This window comes from Apaloderma vittatum, unplaced genomic scaffold (genome assembly GCF_000703405.1).
Source record: "Apaloderma vittatum isolate BGI_N311 unplaced genomic scaffold, ASM70340v1 scaffold24257, whole genome shotgun sequence".
Taxonomy (NCBI): Eukaryota; Metazoa; Chordata; class Aves; order Trogoniformes; family Trogonidae; genus Apaloderma; species Apaloderma vittatum.
The window spans coordinates 26,292-45,739 of record NW_009727065.1 but is presented as its reverse complement, the minus strand read 5'-3'; the positions used below and the strand labels follow the sequence as shown (position 1 = coordinate 45,739).

General features: G+C 41.2%; 1 protein-coding gene across 1 annotated transcript in view; it reads right to left on the bottom strand.

Annotated features, from left to right (window-relative positions):
- MYLK3 (myosin light chain kinase 3) overlaps nucleotides 1-10,297 on the bottom strand; it is a 17,989-nt gene extending 7,692 nt beyond the window's left edge. The window contains exons 1-6 of the mRNA XM_009873550.1: nucleotides 9,785-10,297; nucleotides 6,326-6,416; nucleotides 4,919-5,053; nucleotides 4,615-4,819; nucleotides 1,417-1,985; nucleotides 257-362 (exon numbers count right to left, since the gene is read on the bottom strand). Of these exons, the coding sequence (XP_009871852.1) occupies nucleotides 257-362; nucleotides 1,417-1,985; nucleotides 4,615-4,819; nucleotides 4,919-5,053; nucleotides 6,326-6,416; nucleotides 9,785-10,297 (1,619 nt within the window). The remainder of the gene's footprint in view (nucleotides 1-256; nucleotides 363-1,416; nucleotides 1,986-4,614; nucleotides 4,820-4,918; nucleotides 5,054-6,325; nucleotides 6,417-9,784) is intronic.
- Between the last annotated feature and the right edge of the window lie 9,151 nt (nucleotides 10,298-19,448).

Here is a 19,448-nt window from a genome sequence, read left to right as displayed (position 1 = left end):
CCAGCACCCCCCCCCCCCCCCCCCCCCCCCCCCCCCAAAATCAACAGAAGGTTGACAGAAGGAACCCAGCAACTGTGAGAGCCCCAAAGGTCTCCAGGATGAACCTGCTCACTCTGGCTGCAGTGAGCTCCAACATGTCTCACTCACGCACACCCTGGAGCCATCTGAAGAAGACAGCTCTGTCACTCCAGGTAACTGCAAGTCTCCACGCCTTAGCTACCAACAGCAGTACAGCCTTAGGGAGAGGGGTACTTACCCCCCCAGCACTTCATCACGACACACCGAGTAGCACGCTGCCACTTCTGTTTGCTTGACACTCACTATGCGATGGTCAAAAGGAGCTGGAGGAGAAGGGCTGTCATCTACAGAGGAGACAAGGTGGTCACCGAGATGTTTCTGCACACACCACTGCACTCAGTTTCACCTGCCTCACACCAACGATTTCATTCCACAGGGGACACACATCACCTTGCGTTTGCTAAGAGAAATGAGAAGCCTCAACTGCCTTCTGTGCTCCCAGTGTCCACAGCTCCACAAAACTACACTCTGTGCTCCCTCCCACCTTTGGCATCACTGTTCCTGAAGGGATATGAACCCAGTTTCTCAGGCATTGCTGATGGTGCCCTCGGTGCTTCCGTGGCTCTAAGGGAGAGACACTGGGGCCAACACAAACACCCGGACAAGGCAGCCTCTGACCGCTGCCGATAAGCCACTAATGCAATGCTCAAAACAAAGCTTTGGTATAAAGCGCGCTGCCCATTCTCCTATCTTTTCTCTTTGCTTCATGTGCCTCTGCTACACCATCATTTTCTCTTCTGGAATTCATACAGGCACCGAACTATCTGGATAACATTAAGCACGCAATTCCTTCACTATGTTTAGAGTGGCACACAAGTAAAACAACCATTGCATTTGCAGCTAAGCCATAAGAAGGGAGGTGCCAAAAATATCCAAAATCTCTCTGTTACTTCAAGTGAGGGACTTTTACTGCTAAGACTCTTTTGCAGATAAGGAATAAAGGCCCAGAACTGAGAATAGGATCCCACCTTCCGAATCTCAACTATGGGGGTTTTTTTAAACACAGTAAAACCCACTGGACACCCTTAGAAGAACAACATCTTACTTTAAAAATTAACAGCAGAATTCTCCTGAAAAAATATCTTGAAGTTTGAAAAAACACACTTGATCTTTTGATCATTACATGGCAGCTGAAAAGATCAGCACAAACACACAGCACTGATAAACAATGACAGTTATTAGTAAAATCTCGAAGTTTCTCCTAGGATTTTGCCACACTTAATATATAGATGATCTGCTCAGCACCACTCCAGCTATTTTTTTTTATATATATAGCACAGATGAATAGCACAAAATCCTTAACGCAAAAGTTTCCAAGAGTAGCCAGGAGCAACTTACCGATGATCATTTCATCCTGTGTGGGAAGCTCTTTAGTAGCTTCCAATGCCTTAGTCTTCTCTGGTGCCATTCCTGTACACAGATGAGCATCATTTTCGGGTCCCTCTGGAGATGCAGAGTCAGATTCTTTCCTCTCTGAGTTGGAACCTGTCAGGGGTTCTTCTGCTTTTGCTGTTTCTTGATGGATTTTCACTTCTACCCCCAGATCTTCTATAGGCTCCTTTGCAGAGGTACTCTGTGATGTTATGGACTTGCATTTTAATTCTGATTTCTCTTCAGCCTTCTTACCTGGTTTGGGCTTGCTTAGCAATGGCTGTTTCTTCCCTGCCTGAGGTGCAAGTTCATTTTGCTTATTGTCCCCTTTCACTTCTTGCTTTGCCTCAGTGTTGATGCATTTAGAACTCTGTTGAAGTTTTAATTTGTCAGGCAGCGGTTTGACTCCTGCTTCTGCTGATGTGGAAGATGGGGGTTTTACTTTGGGAATTCTACCTCTGTGATCATTTAAGTTTCCTTCCATGGTCATCTCAATCTTTTCTTTCATTTCAGCCAAATGTACATTGATGGAAATACTGCAGAGCAAAGAGTTGACATTTTATGCAGATGACTAGCCTTGCTTTTGTAACTTTGTGGGGAAAGAAAAACATATAAGCTTCTGAAACTACAGACCTCTACAGCTTTGAAGAAATCTAACTATACCAATTCTCTTAGAAAACAATCACAGCACTAAGGGCAAGAGCACCAAGAAGCATGCTGATGTTTTTTCCATGGCCTCATCTGTGTATATGCCTGCCTTCTGCTGATCATAAAATGTCTCACACGGCAAAGTGTTAATCCCACATGTGAAAGCTTACTCACTTTTTGCAATTACTGCAGTTGGTAGCAAAAAATTTCACTCATTCAGGCAGAGAGGGGGTAGTGATTGCCTTCACAAATTACAGGCTGATTATGTCAAATGGCAGACTGCTCATACGGCTCTAGAAATGCAAAGGCTTGCATCCATCCTAGTCCTCTTCCAGATGGCTGACTTGCATACTCAAACATCTGTGTTTGTGTCTTCTGATGGGATATCACTCTTCCCACAGCTTTCTGTTAAAAACTTAACTTCCATCAACTCTCACTCCATCAGTACTATTTTCCTTGGCACTCTAACTACTGGAAAGTTTACTAACTTTTTTCCTCTTGTGTTGCCTAAAAAGAATACAGGTTAAAATCAATTCTCCATACTCCTGAAATCTATGAAAGACAACTGTGTGATGACTTGAGTCAAGTGTCACTGTTCCAACTGTCATGATTACATAGTCTGATGTTAGTGACACTGAAGTGAAACATGAAGTTGTAAAGCAGATTTTATACAAGAGCAAGTTAAGAAAATTTCTGACGTTTAGGAGAATGTATGTCATTTTCACAAAAGTTAGTGCCTCTTTCAGTGGAACAACCTTATTACAGAAGATGGTATAAAAGAAAATGTTTCTGCTTCTGCATAACAACAGTCTGAAGTTTCTCATTTTCAGCACCTTTCACACCTTTGTCTTGTGCCATGAATCTACACTGCATGGGAGTGAGCTATCAGAGCAGCTGAACACGGCTCTGAGCAAACACTTCCACTGCTATCTAGACAAGCCTCAACTCAGCAGAACTCTTGGGCATTTCTCCAAGCAGAGGAACACAATGTTCTTTTGACACTTCAGCGTGGGCTTACAGGCTTCAGTAAAAGTTGCGTTCATTTTAGGGAGGTATTTACCATCCTTGTGTGACTTCACACACAAAAGCAGAACAGGTACCCAGTGCAGGAAGGCTGCAGGTCCCCTGGGGTTTACTCTAGGTTCTGCCTTACAGTTATGTGTTGACCTCCCTCCTTCCCAAACCAAAGTCTCTGGGGATTAGACACTCCCCCTTGTCCCAACCAAACAGCTGCTTCAGAAGCTGCTGCCTATCTCTGAGTTCACTGTCTGGCACCTCATGATTGACCAGCACTGACTTCCAAGGGGTAACACCAACTGCTCCTCCACTGCTTCACAAACACCTTGAGCCACCCTCAGAGCACAGACAGCGCTCAGACGGGCAGCTGGGACCGACCCGCTCCAGCCGCTGAAGCTCGGTGCCTCAGCTCACCAGCTCGAGCCTAAAACCCACACGGAGGTCCCTCTGGTTTTAGTGTTATTACAGCAAACAGTCTAGAGGTAGCAATGTCTATAAACTGTACACAAAGTGTCCAACCTATATTCACAAGTACCACCACAAATTTAGAGTTTTTAAATTAAAGTACACATACACAAAAGTAGCATCATGTTCTTGTCTGGGCTTCAGACACGGATTTATACACACAAACAATGAGGAAATTCCATACACAAAGTAACTTACTCTTTGTGTGTGTGTGTGTGTGTGTGCACGCACGCGTGTATGTATGTGCGAGTGTGTCTATCACCCATACATATATACATCTCTAAGCAATTTCATATCCACCAGCCCAAACAGAGAAGGCATGGCAGTTAATATCTGCCACAGAATTTCCACTTCTTGGGGTTTAGTTCACAGAGGGTTTTGGTTGCAAGTTTTCATTGGGTTTTGTTGTGTGGTATTCTTTAAATGAATGGAATTAAAATCAAATCCTAAATAAATAATTCAAAAGGAAATAGATTATGAAAGATATATTACAAACACCTATATGAGGAGAATATTTGACTAATAGATACTAGTAATCTGGTCATAGCTTTATGTGATCAAAGCATTAAAAAGAAAAAAAAAATCCCACAAAAATACCAGGGACAGCAAATGAAACAAGTTGCTTGGTTTTGTCACACACTTGTAAATATCTCAAGTTCCTTTCATCCTCATAGTTACAGAAACAGAGTAGTTGAAAAGGAGTGGTTTGTAAACATTCAACTGCTCGAGCTATACTGGAGTAGTGACCCTTCTATCTCTAATACAGAGAAGCCCCAATCATATCAAAGATCTCCCATACATCCAGCCCTCTGACTCCTTGGCTTCACTGAAGTATACCCAGGGCCCTTGCTGCTTTGAGGATTTTTGCCTTAATCATCTGTAAGGCCTCACCACTCCTGTTCTGGCATGGCTGGTTTTCCCCTGGATCATGCTTTGGCAGGAGTTGCTTCCTTTAAGGTCCTGGCTTTCCTTTTTGTCCTTCTAACACACAAAATGGTTTCAGATCACACAGAAAGCTACCAACAAGGCCATTACCTGGTATGTGTCACTTCACACCCTGTGTCAGATATAGCCCGGGATGTGGAGGGCACAGCTTCCCGGGATTCCGCACTTGATGATGGAGGTTTGTTTTCATTCTCTCCGAGTTTCTGATGAACGGGCTGCATGTGGCACTCATCTAGCCCTGGGGCTCTGTCCATATCGTGTGCTTTAGCAAGAACATTTTGGGTGCCTACGTGATCTTGATTTACAAAGGGAAGACCGTTGTGTTGATTCAAAGCTTTGACGCCAATGTCCTTTTGTTGTTGACAGCCCTTGGAGATGTGTGTTTCGCCAGCACCTTCTACTACTTGGTGCTGTGCTGCCCTCTCTTTATCCTGGAGTTTGGAGTCAACTTTGCGGGCTACAGCACTAGAAGCTTTCACCTTCTCACATGCTCCCTTGTTTTCATCCAGCTTTTTTCCACTTCTGGTCTCTGAATAAAAGAAACCATTAATAAATTAGCCTTAACAAAAGTGACAGCAAAACAGAGAGGGAATAAACTAACCCACCATTCAAAATAACCTACACAGTTACCTACATCTGAAAAGGCAGCAAGAAACGCCCCAAAAGGCTTCAAATTCTTACACCAGCAGGCTTGAGACAACCATTACTAAAGCTCACGGCTTAATCAGAGCTTTACTCTGCTGGCTTCCCAGAAGTGTTGCAGATTGAACTTGGATTTCCATAAAGCAAACAAAAAAAAACCTGCAAGGCTCAAGCTCACTGCATCTCAAATCCAAAATCACTCCGTGGGCAAATATAACGGGTAGTTGAGGCACTGCAGTCCCATTCAAGACCCTCCTGAACCTGATATACCCTCTACCTAATAAGAAGGACAGAGACGCACTAAACAAGACTCCAGAAGATGCTGGAGCTTGAGACATGCGAGTGCCTCTTGCGTTTTCCACAAAAGGACAAGAAGGTTCTTCAGCACCATCTCATGACAACCGTTGTAAATATTAACACTGAAAATTTCTAGTGTAACTTCTTCGACAATTCAGCATGCACGGGTCCCTGGCTCATTCACAACTCCGTGTAGCTTTTGAGTCAGTTTTGCCACTTCCTGAATGATGAAGCTAAAAAGGGGATTATCCATGACGTGAAGGATTCACTGACAATTTGTGAAGACAACAGCATGACAGAGCCCTGCTCAACATCACATTCACCCCTGTTGCAACTCCACAGACATTAACAACAGATGCAACAGGGCAATGCCCTGACAGATACATCCTAAATAGGAATCTAGCCCTGACATGGCAATGAAACTTGCTGATCCAAAGAAGATATGACCAATGTCAACACGTCCCTTAAGAGGAGAGGAAGCAGGGCTGGTTCAGATGCGTTAAGGGAAAAGAATCTATTATGCTTGCTACATGATACTGCCACTCCCTTTGTGGTTTCTCCGAACAAGTAGTGCTCCCTTAATTCAGCTCACTGGAATTCCAAGACAAAAAAAAAACCACAAACCCTGCAGCCAAAGGCGATGCGTTTAGTTTCTTGATCGTACATAGTTGTGGGGTTTGATCTGGGAGACAGGTCATCTTGCAGAGGAGTGAGAATAACTGTTTTCCCAGTACTAGCGGACAAAGTTACTCAGTTACATTTGGGTAATTCAGGTAGTGGGAAATAGCAGGCTATTAATTTCCAGCTTGTCTGCTGCACATTCTAGAGTCAAATCTTGTAGTGTGCCCAGAGTGATACATACCTTCCAGAGGCTTCTTGCTTTCAGTTTGGGTTCCTCTGTTACTAAGCACATGCTTAGGTTTTGCACCACTCTCCTCGGGTTTATCTTTAGCCTAAAAATGACAGGGGAACACACACACACAAAAAAAAAAAGAAAAAAAAGAAAAAAAGAAAAACCACCAGTTATGGTCAAGAGTGTTTATTTCCCACTAGGTTCCTCCAACTATGTAGGTATTGAGACTCTATAAAATACACTAACACCCCGTTCTAAATTTTTAGTTCCTGTTGTCTTTACTCCTTTCTTCCAATCAACTCCCCACTTCTGCAGACAGGCATATTGATTAAAAAGCACAACATGTGAAACATAAGAGAGATTAGAAAAAGAAATGACACATTTCTGCTACTTTTTGGCTGATGATCAAAAGATAAGCAACATCTCTAATGATAATATATTTGTCTCAAGGCATGTAAATAGTAAGACTCATGATTTGAGCTATGATAGAGGCAATACCAAAAAACAGCCGCTAGCTTTATGGTAACTATTGTGTATGTACTTGACATTATATGTGTCACCTTTGGTACGGTTAAGACCAGATTTATGGTCTTTTAGAAGCAGAGGTTTATTTTTAAGCAATTAAGAAAGCACAGAGGAGGGATATTTTGCAATAGTACCATAAACACTTTACAGAGCAACACGTGTGAAATAAAATTAAAACTAAATAACTAATATTTAACAAAAAGCATTAGACAAAATTAAAAAAGACATAACTTATTTCTTGGTTGGCACATAGTTAAAATCTAGTGACAAGCAGCTTCCTACTCTTATTTGTACAAGCAAATAAGCAAGATTTAAAATATCTCTGCAGATAACTCAGACGACAAGATAGTTGCAAATCAGTCTCTTCACCCATTAGAAAAAGCAGTTAAGAGTTTCATGCTCCAACCATACAGATTCCACAGAGCTCCCTCCACCTCCCTTTCCTGACAAACAAAGCACCCAAAGAGTAAAAGTAGTAAAAAAATCATTACCATTTTTATTATAGATCTAAGCAAACCTGCAACAATGACCAGGGGGAACATTTTTCCTGCAAAATCCTACGTGCAAAGAAAGCCTTGGATAAGTGACAGTTTATGCTGGCAGGATTTTCCACTTGTTTGTTTTGTAAGTAGGAAGTGAGAGGTTTGGATCCTATGAAGTTCAATTCATAGTCTTTTATTAATTTGACTCCAACCCCACAAAACTTCTTCTATCAGGATTCCCATTTTTTTCATACCATCAACAAACAGCTTCACATAGAAATGAAAATATGACCTCCCTACTCCCACTCCCGTACTGAGTAACCCAGCACCAAGCCAGTTCTGTGATAAGCAGCATGCTGTTATGAAACAGCAAAGGCTGGAAAACAGAAACAAGCAGGTAGCAAATTCATTCTGTGTGCAACCTCCGTCCAACCATGGAGCTCTTTGGACATGCCTACACGTGCTGTCACAAGACAGGCAGCAAAAACTAGACCAAAGTTAGCACATGGCTCAGCACAAGCTAATTTATTTTTAAATTCATCCATGCTTTTCTCCATGTTACCCCAGCTATGTCACATACATATGCTACGTCACTAATTTAAGCCTAATTCAAATATCATTCAGCAGCCTGTGATCAAATATATCTTAAGGTCTTACAACCGACCTTATGCTCCAATTTCAAAAAATGTTTGCTACCAGAAGCAAAACAGGAGAACAACGACAGTCATATCACTGGAGTTAGCTGTAAAATTCCCCGATTGCCCAACTCTCCCATGTTGCCTGTTCTACCACCAAGGCAGCAGTTCAGGCCTGGGACACAGACCTCCACCTCAGCCCAGCCCACCAGGTCCCCAAGGGCAGGTCATTTCACCTCTCAGTCCCCATCTGCTTACACATAAACCTCAGATGAAGTTCTGGCCTCCCTGAAACTTCTCTTTTACAAACAGCGATGAGGAGGCAGTGCAGAGCCGCTAGCTGACAACAAATCACAACAGTATGCTACAAGTCCATATGAAGCACTCCTCCAGTATCCCTCTCTTATATCCCTCTTCACTGCCCTTTTCACTTAGAAACTGATGATGTGGAAATGAAAGCAGTTTATCATCTTTATACCCATCTTCACCTGGCCATTGCCATACTGTGCACTGTCAGTTCAGTTCAAGGTGCAAGGACTGTATCCATCTCCAAGCATTTTTCAGGGACTACAGGCAGTAACTTGTAACAATGCAGTTTTAATGAAAATATATCAAAATCTTCCATTTCTCAAAAGATCTGCAGAACTGAAATTGTAACTACAAGCAAGTACAAGCTTCATCTCTATCCAGAATTAAAGACTGATACCCAGCGTACAATTTATTGTACTCAATGCTAACAGAAAGTCCTTACAAGTTCTTCTGTCCCTTAACAATCTACCTCATTTGTCAGCCTCTGGCACTTAAAAAAGTAGACCTGGAAAGCATTCAGAAAGCCTGAAAAGGAATGTTACCATCTAGCACTGCCCTGTTCTTGCAAAAGTTTAGGTGTACCTTCCACCAAAACATTTTGCAGCTTTGGTGAAAAACATTTGGATTAAGATACAAATTGACATTTGCATTTGAGCTTAGTTGTTCTCCGTACTGTAAGCACACCTCTTACATACACGGAGATTCTTGGAATGAATAAACACATTCCAACTCTTGCAGTTTCTCCCTCCCTTCATCGCCACTGCATGGTACAGTGAAAACTGAAAACTCCCATTAGCTAAAACGAATTCCAGATGCCTGTAACTTTCATAAACAAGGTTAATCAATTCCAGAACACCTTATCAACTACATACCAGTCTTGCCTGCTCCTCCTACCCTGTCCTCATAATTAAGAAATGCTTAGCAATTGATGTCTAAGAACTTGCCAACACAGCTATTTGATTTAAGGAGTGAACAGTGTCAATGGAGTTGATAAAATCAGTTTCATCATGATAATGTAGCTAAAGACAATTTATATGTCTAAGGACATATAAATCCACTCACTAATAAAGCCGTAAACCAGCACAGGTTCTAGTAACTGGCACTGTGTTCAGAATTTGTGATCAAGAAAACAGAAGCTTCTTCCAACAAAAAAATGCTTCTAGTATGTTACTCATACTTTTCACTGGGGCTCAATTCAATCCCTAATTTGAATGACACTGCTTATCTTTGAGCCCTGGTGAAGCTAAATTTTCCTTTACAGTAACCATTTACTCTTCACACTTGTTACAAGATTGCCTGGCACACTTTGAGAACCTCAGACCTAAGACTGCAAGGCATGTGTCTACGCCTTGGTCTCTGCCTTAAGAGCCTTGCAATTCAAAGGTCACAGCAATAACCTCTAACACTAACACTGAAAGCAAAACCTGAACTATACGTCATGCAAGGTATCGGCAGGAGAGCCAAAAGCCCTGCTACATCATAAAGAAAAACATGAAGAATAGTAAAACAAAACCAACCTCAACAAGGATTTCCAGCAGACTCCCCTTGTTCCAGGGCACAATGCCTTTAAGAATAAAATCCACTACTTTAGAATTTTTTAATACTTCTCCCACAAATGTAATGACTTTATCCAGTGTATCAACCCTTTTCTCTATCTTTGCCAGCCTCTCCTTATGCTTCGAGTCATCTAGTTGGGCAGCTTTCATCAATTTCAGCACTTCTGAGCATATGCTCTGGACGTCAGTCTGGTGAGTACCATCCGAAACCTTCAGGCCTTTTTTCATTGCATCTGTCTCATCAGTGGCTGCTCGGGATACTGTTAGCTTGTTAATGCCTTTTTCTACATCATCAATGCCTTTGTTAACTTGCTGCAGTTTGCCTGTCATATCTTCTTGGAAATGCAACAGTTTGTCCATCTTTTCATGCAAGAGATTCAGTTTTTTGTCCACCATACTTAAATTGTTCACTTTTGGAGGCTGTAACTTTGTCAGGGCATTTCCCTCTGCAAGGTCCAAACTACCCGCAGACATTCTGTCCAGACAGCAGGGTATCGGATAGATTAGGCTGGCTTTTCATTAATCATAAATTAGAAAATGAGGGTCTGAAAATTCACCTTCTTTAGCTATTCCTATACCAGACAACCTCACTTACTGGAGTCACTAGAGCGTATCATGAGATAGCTACTGTGCAAAAGATTTATTTCTGTGTTATCTATTTCTTACTGCACATTTACAATGATGGAGGCAGTTTGGCACCAGACTATATTTTCTTGGGCCTCCTTGACGTCACAAAACCATTTAAAATTCTCTCTCAAGTGGCTGTTGATAAGCAAGCATCTTAACGATTGCCAATGCCTCAGCAGACCTCTGAAGGGAGGATTGTTTTTATGACCAGTTTTAGTTCTGTGATAATGGAATGAACTTACTAGAGCATTTCTCTTCATTAAAAGGAAGAATATAAAAGTAATTTGGTGGCCTTGTGCTAAGGCTTGGAAGAATTCAGCTTTGTAGTACAGATGTAGAACACCCAGCACACACAGAGTGTGTGCTCTTTAGGTTGGCTGGCGCTTGAATTTAAAAATAGAGTACAATGACAAGGATCTGAAATACGTATCTAGCACCAGCACGTCTCTGTCAACTGAAATTTCTAAAATTAAATCTTTCTTCCAGGCTATGAAAGTGAACTAAGTAAAAGAAAAATCTTCACAAAGGCACAGCAGAAGTAGTCCAACCATTAGCAACAACATTATTAAATCATAAGTCTTATTGAAAGGATTTGTTACTGACTTCCTTTCACTTCTGAATCACAGACTGTCTACCACAAAAATTACAGTCAGTCACTAAAGAACAGATAGTCACTTCGTACTTGCATAGCGCCACTGCCACAGTTCTGAACACTTCAGAAACATTAATGAATGTATCCTTACAACAGAGCACAGAATGAGAGCCAGTCCTCACCCACAGAGGACAAACTGCAGCATCAAGAGATAAAGCAGTTTGTCCTGTACCAGACATGGTGTCTCCTTCTCCCAGGCCCCTTTTCGGAGCTGCATGTATGTGGAGCAGGGGGGAGAAAGCAATGGGGAGATCCTTGCTGCCTTAATCAGATAATCAAGCATTCAATGCAGTAAAATATACAGCTCTATCTTGAAAGTATACAACACTGACAATAAAAGCTTTTCAACTCTACTACTGCATTTAAAGAATCAGAGTTGTCAGCCAAATGCCTTTAAGCAATTAATTCTTTCAAGCATACAACCATGACAAATAATCAAAACAGCCAACATTTTTACTAAATTAGGAGCGCCAGCTGAATGTTGTCCTCCTAGGGACCAAAAGAAAAAGGTAGAGTCATCGGGTTGTTATATTTGAAGTCAGACAACTTGCAGCAAATATTTCACTAAGGAAACCTAGCCACAGAAAGTCATCCGCAGTTGTGGACACCACTAGTGTGCTATTACAGGCACAGAATGCGCGGTCGTGAAACAATGCAAGTACAATCAAAGTGCACAACTGGCCTCTGTGTGTGTTTGTGGGCAAATGGGAGCCTTTTGAAGTCTTGAACCACCTTCTTAGTTACTCAACACTTAAGAGCAATGCTGCTCCATTGTTATTTACTAGTGTTACTATTCATATAACTGATTATTTGTTCCTCCTCACATACAATGGACTTTAATGGTAATGCTGGATAAAACAAAAAAGGGACTACAAAAAAAAAATCTCTGAATTTGAATTAGTTTACATAAGCACATTTGCTTGACTGCAACTGAAGGGGCACATACCATCTCTTTGTCCTCTGGATTCAACAACATGCACTGTGTATTCCAGCTATACAGAACACATTTCACCCCCTAATACCTACTCACACGGTGAGATGTGTAAGACAACGCATTATGGAGAATTCCTGCTACATGCAGTAAATATTCCTTGCTAGTATTGTCTAAGGTACATATAGGGGAGCTACAGTCACAACTGCCTCCTACTCACATACACTGTTCGACCTCTAACACTACTTACGTCATACTGTGCATCCATAAGCAACTGCGAATTTACAGTTGGGAGGAAGGACAGAGAAGAAAGAGAACCCTATTTGGCCCACAGTGAAAAGTTTAAAAAAAACCTCTCAAAGTTAAGGTCAGCTTTTCTTTTCTTTCTTCTTTTAATTTCCTTCTTCCCTGTCTCTGCTTTTGAGAACTGCTGGCAACCACATAAGAGGAAAAATGGCTCCAGTGGATCCAATTGTTTTGTCTTCAGGATGATAACATGCTCAAATACTGGCAAAAAAATTATCTTTTATTTCTTTTGCTGTTAATTATAACAGAAAGCAACTTCTGTTCAGAACATTGGTCTAGTGCCCAACGTTTACACCTTGCTTGAGCAGAACGAAGAGCGCATTCAGTTCCATGGACAGTCTCAAGTCTTTCAATACTTACCAAAAAAATAAAAGAATCCCAAATTGCCTCACCCCATGCTACAGATCATAGTATACCCATCCTTACTCATTATTTTAAAAGTACAGTTACTGTAACAAGTGTAACAGGCTATTAAACTCACTTTCTCTTTGTGAGGAGCTATTGCTTATAACAACATTTTGCACTTACATACTGCAACACATGTTGCTTCATCTTCAGCATCCCTCAAATGACAAATAAGGACCTTGAAGTGTTGTATGAGCAATGAACACCAGTAAATCTTGCAGGACCTCTGTAGACCTATGCTAAGCTACCCTGTGTCATCACTGGCAGAACAAACTGGTGATCCACAAGACTCCGTCATAAATAAAGTTTCTGATGAAAACTGGTCTCCTGTGGATTCCTGCCTGTTTCTTCCAGGTAACAAAAAATGAACACTGTGATCAGGAGTGTGTAGGCAACTGCCTTCATTTCATTAAAAGCTGAACTTAAACTTCTGAAACACCTCAAAAATACCTCCAAGGTATAAAGTATCTCAGAAGTGCCAGAGAAAATGAACACAGACGCTGAAGAACCAGAACTGCAAGTGGCCTACAAGTGATAATGCCAAAGATACTTCTGTTCTCAAGGAGGAAATGAAAGTTTATTCCTCTTTGGCTTCAACTTGACACACACTCTCCCAGTTGTGAAAGAGATGTTAGAAAACAAGGGAAAAATTCACATTCAAAACAAAGAATCAATGATAGAGCAGTTCACTTATGATCCCTCCTTGCTAGCTCCAATCTAAAGGAAGGAAAACACACAAAGACGGCATGAACAGAAAGGCAAGAGAAAGAAAAAAAAACACAACAAAAACTACAGCATGTACTAAAGTGACAGCAGAGGCTTACAGCCCAAACAAGAAATGTCACAGAGGTTAAAACCAGCTGCTCAAACAGATCATCTCATTAGGTTATTGCATTGCTTCCAACAACACAGTAAAACCGGAGAGGACTGAAAATATGTAAGTAAATGAAAAAAACTACCTTTTAATATGGCCTAAACAAAGCCAAATATTACTAGAGAACTTGGGGGCTTTGCAAGAAGTTTCAAGTGGTTGCAATGTGACAGAGTTCTAAGGAAATGAAGAACTTAACGTGATAACAGGTCAGGAGCTTATAAAGAAACTAAAAACAAAACAAACAAAAAAAACCAGCAGGTAAGTTCAAAACAATCTGACTACATCTGCTAAACACTACTCAAGCAAAAAATACTAATAAATATATATTCGCATAATTAGAAACCAGCTGTCAACTTTTTCAAGTTACACTGAAAATCTACTTAGTCTATGTCTAGCTGCTGCAGCTCATTAACATACACATCTTAGTTTCCCCCTCGCAAATGAAAAGGTAACTGAAGTTCTATAGGGTAACTAAACTTTTCAAAAATTAAGCCCTACACCAGTGAATAATTTCTCACGAACACCATGTCTGCTAGACACAGGAAATGCAATAAATCTTGTCCACAGAGTAACAATTCTCATGACAAATGACAAGTACCAAAATGGGCATTGGCCCTAATTTAGAAGAATAACTTCCAAGGGCAAGATGTCACACAGTCCAGAGAAGTTTATTTAGTCTAATACCTGGGTTGCCTGCTGAGAAGAGATCAGACCACACTGGGAACAGGCCCATACCTGCTTTAGAAGGCCAAGAACCCAAAGTTTAACACATCACTCATGTCAGCTGTGGGTTGGAATCCTCCAGCACAATAAGAGTCTATAAAACATTATTAGTCTGCCCTGGCATGAGACATTTCAATCCTGCCTAGCTCACAATAGCGTAACATGACTGTAGTAACAGATCAACCAAATCTTAATCACTATCTGTTGGGGTTTTTTTCCTATACATTTAATGACAGGAAACTGTTACCACAGTAGATTATGAACTAATCTCTTGCAAGTTCTGGCTTCTTCCCCCACTTCATTTCATTCTTTTTCAAACTACTCAAGCTAAGGATAACACTGCTGGGCAGTGGCACAGCTAAGGACAGCTTAATGAGAACCCGAGATCACGTGCAGTATTGTAATGCATCTCTGTCAAGCAGCTGACAGTAGATAGCTGAACAGATCAATTATGACATTTATTTACATCAAAGTGATGAGATTTCTAGATAACACTGTTTATCATTTGCTCACATGGCTTAACAAAAATCTTTAAGTCCTTCCTCCAGGTTACTCTGCCTTTCAGGAGGCCAAGAGCACAACTGTTGCCCATCCACATTCCTCCACTTGACCCCAGAGCTTATTCTCACCAAGTCTGTTACCCACTACATTAAGAAGGCATCTATTTCTAATTTTCATTCTTTCAAACTTTTTGTTAAAACAAAAGACAAAAGAAAACCCCAGAGAGACAAACCAGCCACCCAAAAAAACCCAACAACACCCAAAAAGCCCCCAGCCAACACACCAAGCAGCTACTAAACTATTTTACCAACTTAGACCAGAAAAGCGGTAATCAGTAATGCTTCCCTGGTGTGGTGGTAAGGATTCACCCTTCCGCTCCCCCACACTCTCTAACAAAGAGCTCTCCTCTAGAAACTGAATGGAAAAGGCATTTGCTTGTTCTACTTTCTCTGAATTTCAGTGACTTTATAGTTAATGCAGTTAGTTCTCATAAAGTCTGATGATTTTAACGGTCAGCCACAAAAGCTGCCTTCGGAGTCAAGAAGCCTCTCACTTAGATGATGCTTTCCACTACTACTAGGAGCTCAGTAGAGGATCTTTTCACAGCTGCCAAAAGCTCTTGTGTCTACAGCAGTTTGCTCAGGTACAAGTAATCGCAAGTCAGCAGGGATCCGCCATAATGTACAAGAGTAGCCTCGGCTGTGCAGTAATGCCAATAAGAATAAAATCAGTAAAAGCAAATTCTTGTCACTGAAGTGATGTAATAGGCCTCTCAGTATACACAAGGAACAGATCCGTTGCATAAGAAAGGGTTATTTCTACTTTTCAAAAAACAAAACTTACATAATCCTGAGTTCATTCTAAAATACACTGAAATCAGCACAATCATTCTTGGTGATTTGAAAATTGACTGGCTTCAAATCAAATTCCTCAGAAAAGCCTCAGCTTTGCCAGCAACATGCTTTTGTCTGAGAAGATGAAAACCACCAGAATGCACTGTGCTTTTATTTTCTTCTGTTCTCTTCCTACTTTGAAAGATCTTTTCAGCTTGAAGTTTGAAAAATTACCATAGAAATGTGCACACAGAACTGTACTAACTTGATAATTTATAATCATTGTTTCCAACTTCACCTTTCTCCATACCACAAGGGACAATTGCTGTAAGAATACATTCAACTCTTTTAATTTGTTCTGCCAAAGTTCAAAGGCAGTAACACTGCTCCCCCTGCTACCCACCCTTCTGCCCTTCCCAGTTACTGGCGTAAGTACGATCACCTCGAGCACAATTTCACAGTACATTGGTTTAAGTGTTTGAAAGGCAAAACACACAAGCTCCTCAAATCACATCAGACTGACAGAATAAAGGTAAGGGATGTTTCACGGGCAGCCACGCGAGGGGCAGCCTCTAGCCAGTCACGATCCATTTCACTGGACTTGAACGTGCCTCACAACACACACTCCTGGAAACCTCTTCCAAATAACTGCACAAGCAGTTAGTGCCATCATTTCAGGCCTGTTATTGATTTTCTTTTCTCTCCTTTACATTTCTATCTGACAGTTGCTGTTGTGGTACAATGTGCTCAGTGTTCCTTGCTAATAACAGTCTTTACAAGAACCTAGCAATTGGGGGATTTTTAATTTATTTAAGTAAGAACACTCCTTGACATTGCTATCCCCCACTAATAACCAGAACAGCATGTTAAGGAAATTCTAGATCAAGTAAATAGTCATCTGTCCTGTCATGAAGTCTGTTATGTGCTATATTCACCTGCTGATTTAAATCTCTGACATTTAGTTTGATGTCATTCCCAAACACAGGAATAACTTCATCAGTTCAGGCTTAGCGTCAACATAAACTCTGCTTTGAAAAAGATTCAGTGCAAAAGAGCTTGTGTAAAATAGCCGGTGGTTTTGCAAATTCTTCTCAGTCAAATACTCACAGAGAAGCCACTTGTGCTCCTTTAGTCGACTGTTTCAAATGTCTCACAAAAAACAACTGGTGTTCCTCAAGTTGGAAGAAAGATACCAGGAAAAAAATAAAATAAAACCACAATATACCAAAAAGTTTGTCTAAAAGAAAATTACACTGCACGCTAGTGGAATTGCAGAACGCAGCTAACAACAGGTGTCAAGCTTTCCAGAGCAAGGAATGATAAGGCATTTTTTTTAAGTTTATCTCTCTAAAGCAGATAGTTAAGAACAGTTGGCTGTGAATTTTAGAAGCCTTGATTTATGGCCCCAGTGACTAAGCACAGTGATCCATTTTTCCATCTGAAATTGGTATCTCAGTACAAATATCTAGTAAAAAAAGAAATCCAGAACACGTTTAGTGCAGCCATTTCCACTCTCAGAACACTAAGTACCCCCTAGTGCTTCTCTGCAAGGTTTCTATCAGAACTCAGGAGGTTTCGCTTCTGAACCACTGTGCTACCTCAAATCAACAGCCAGCAGATTCCAGAGTATTAATTTTAAGCAACCCCATCAAAAGTTCTCCACACCCGTAAAAAGCTCCTGATTTAAAACTACTAAACCACTGATTTTGCAATTCTGCTATTGATCAGCAACAAATAAGTCTCCAGATGCATTGCAGAGACAGCTGAGGTAAACCCATATACATCAATTACCAGCACTAGGCTAAAAAAACCCAAAACACAAACCAATGTACAACAACAACAAAAAAAACAAAACTCGCAACAACCAGCACCTAGTCCTGGCACCATAAAGCAAAACTCACTCTGAGGAAAGCAAGAAAATAATGGTGTTGATAAAAGATCCAAGATCCAAGTGGTTTGGACTTCATTTGTCACTAAAGGGTAGTAGGACAGTGCCAGTCACACATCTAGCAACAGTACATCAACTTCCTCTCAGTGTGAGAAATCAGGAGAGTAGTTAAAATGCTGGGAAAGACTTCAGTAACATTCTGCAGAGAGACAAGTGAGTTACACCTGGCAAAAGTCTCTCCATATACAGTCCATGAAAATGGCAAAATACAGAGCTCCCTGGCTGTTGTTCAGCCACAAGAGGAGGGACAGGAAAATTTTTCAAAAGCTTCTCCAAACTGAATCCAGTGAAGAGTGGATCTTATGAAAACCTGCACTGACCATAACCCAATGAAAAGTGCAGTGAAAAACGTGCAATGCCCCACAGCAATGACTGGCAGCTTTCTACCAGGCTCACCACAATAAATGATCACCAATAGCCATGGTAAGAATGGCCTCCCAGAGCAGGATGACCCAGTCAGCTATGTGATGACTTGTGCCCATGTTTTCTGGCCCTAAAACCGATAATTCTGTATAACACAAAACCAGAAAGAACGTCAGTCAAACACCAAATTTGTAGCAAACTATTTTCTTTTTTATAGCAAGAGATGTCAAGGAAGATGCAATTCAAGCTGTGTCAACTTCTAAAAGGGTGCTGAGAATTAACCAGGACCCTGAAGCTGCTCACACTGGGCTTCTAGGGGATATCAGCTGAAATGAGGAACAGGAAACCAAGAAAATACCCAGAACAAAGCTGTTTGTAGAAAAAGCACATTTCTTTTTAATTCTGCTCAGCCCCACGCAATACCAGTGAGTGTGCAGTGACAGTGCTGGAAAGAATCAGGTCTCTGGAAGCAAGCGTTCAGGGCATACACACCTGAAGCTGCAGGCATGCATAAATAAGTTGGATGAGCCAGAAAGCTCAAACCTGACCACCAAAAATGAGGACACAGATGAGAGAGTGAAAAGTGAGCCACAAGTACAGAAGACAGCAGTAGGAGGACCTGCTAGCCTCTACTATCTCAAATCAGCCATGGGAGAAGGTGAAAACAAGCCGGTTTTGTAATGTCAGAGACTATATATAGTTTACTATTCTAGTTTCCGGGATATGAACTATATGAAAGGATATTCAACAGAATATATTTAGACTGCAAATCACTATACACTGACATAAAAATTTAGAGTGAAGCATATAACATCTTTCTTTTGAGTTCTCACAAAGCCTGAGAAGGCAGTGTTAACAACTGAGATGTTCAGAAACTTTCCAAACGTGCATTTTTCTAAAAATCCCAATTCTTCAAAATGGCTTGCAACTTCCACTGATTTTTTTTTTCCAGTCTGCCCACCCTTCTGCTAGCATCCTGCGGCAGTTTGCACATAGCCTGCCAAGACTGCCCGAGGATGGCAGTTTAGGCCTGTGCAGTATTCAGACTGTTGCAGAGCCTGGGATCTGAGAACTGCTCTGCTGGGTAGAGGAGTGACTCCTCAGGCAAACAGAAGCCCAAACTGCAGTCATGACGGCCTGGTCTCCATCAGGCCTGTCCAAACATCAGCTACACAAAACGGGAGACAACCATTCAAAGAAAGATTAAAACTAAGGCTGTGCAGTGCGACACATTCAAAAACAAATACATGAAGGTCAAGACGGGAATCGAGAGTACCTGAGAAGTTCCAAATAACCCTACACAGGACTAAGCCTGAATAGCAAAATCAGCAAGGTGTTACCCAAAAAAACAAATTAGAATGGAATGCACACCCCCCACCACAAACAAAAAATAGGAGAGGAGAATCAAGGGGACCTTATGTGAAGGACTAGGCAACTTCAGATATTTCACTAAGCGGCCATG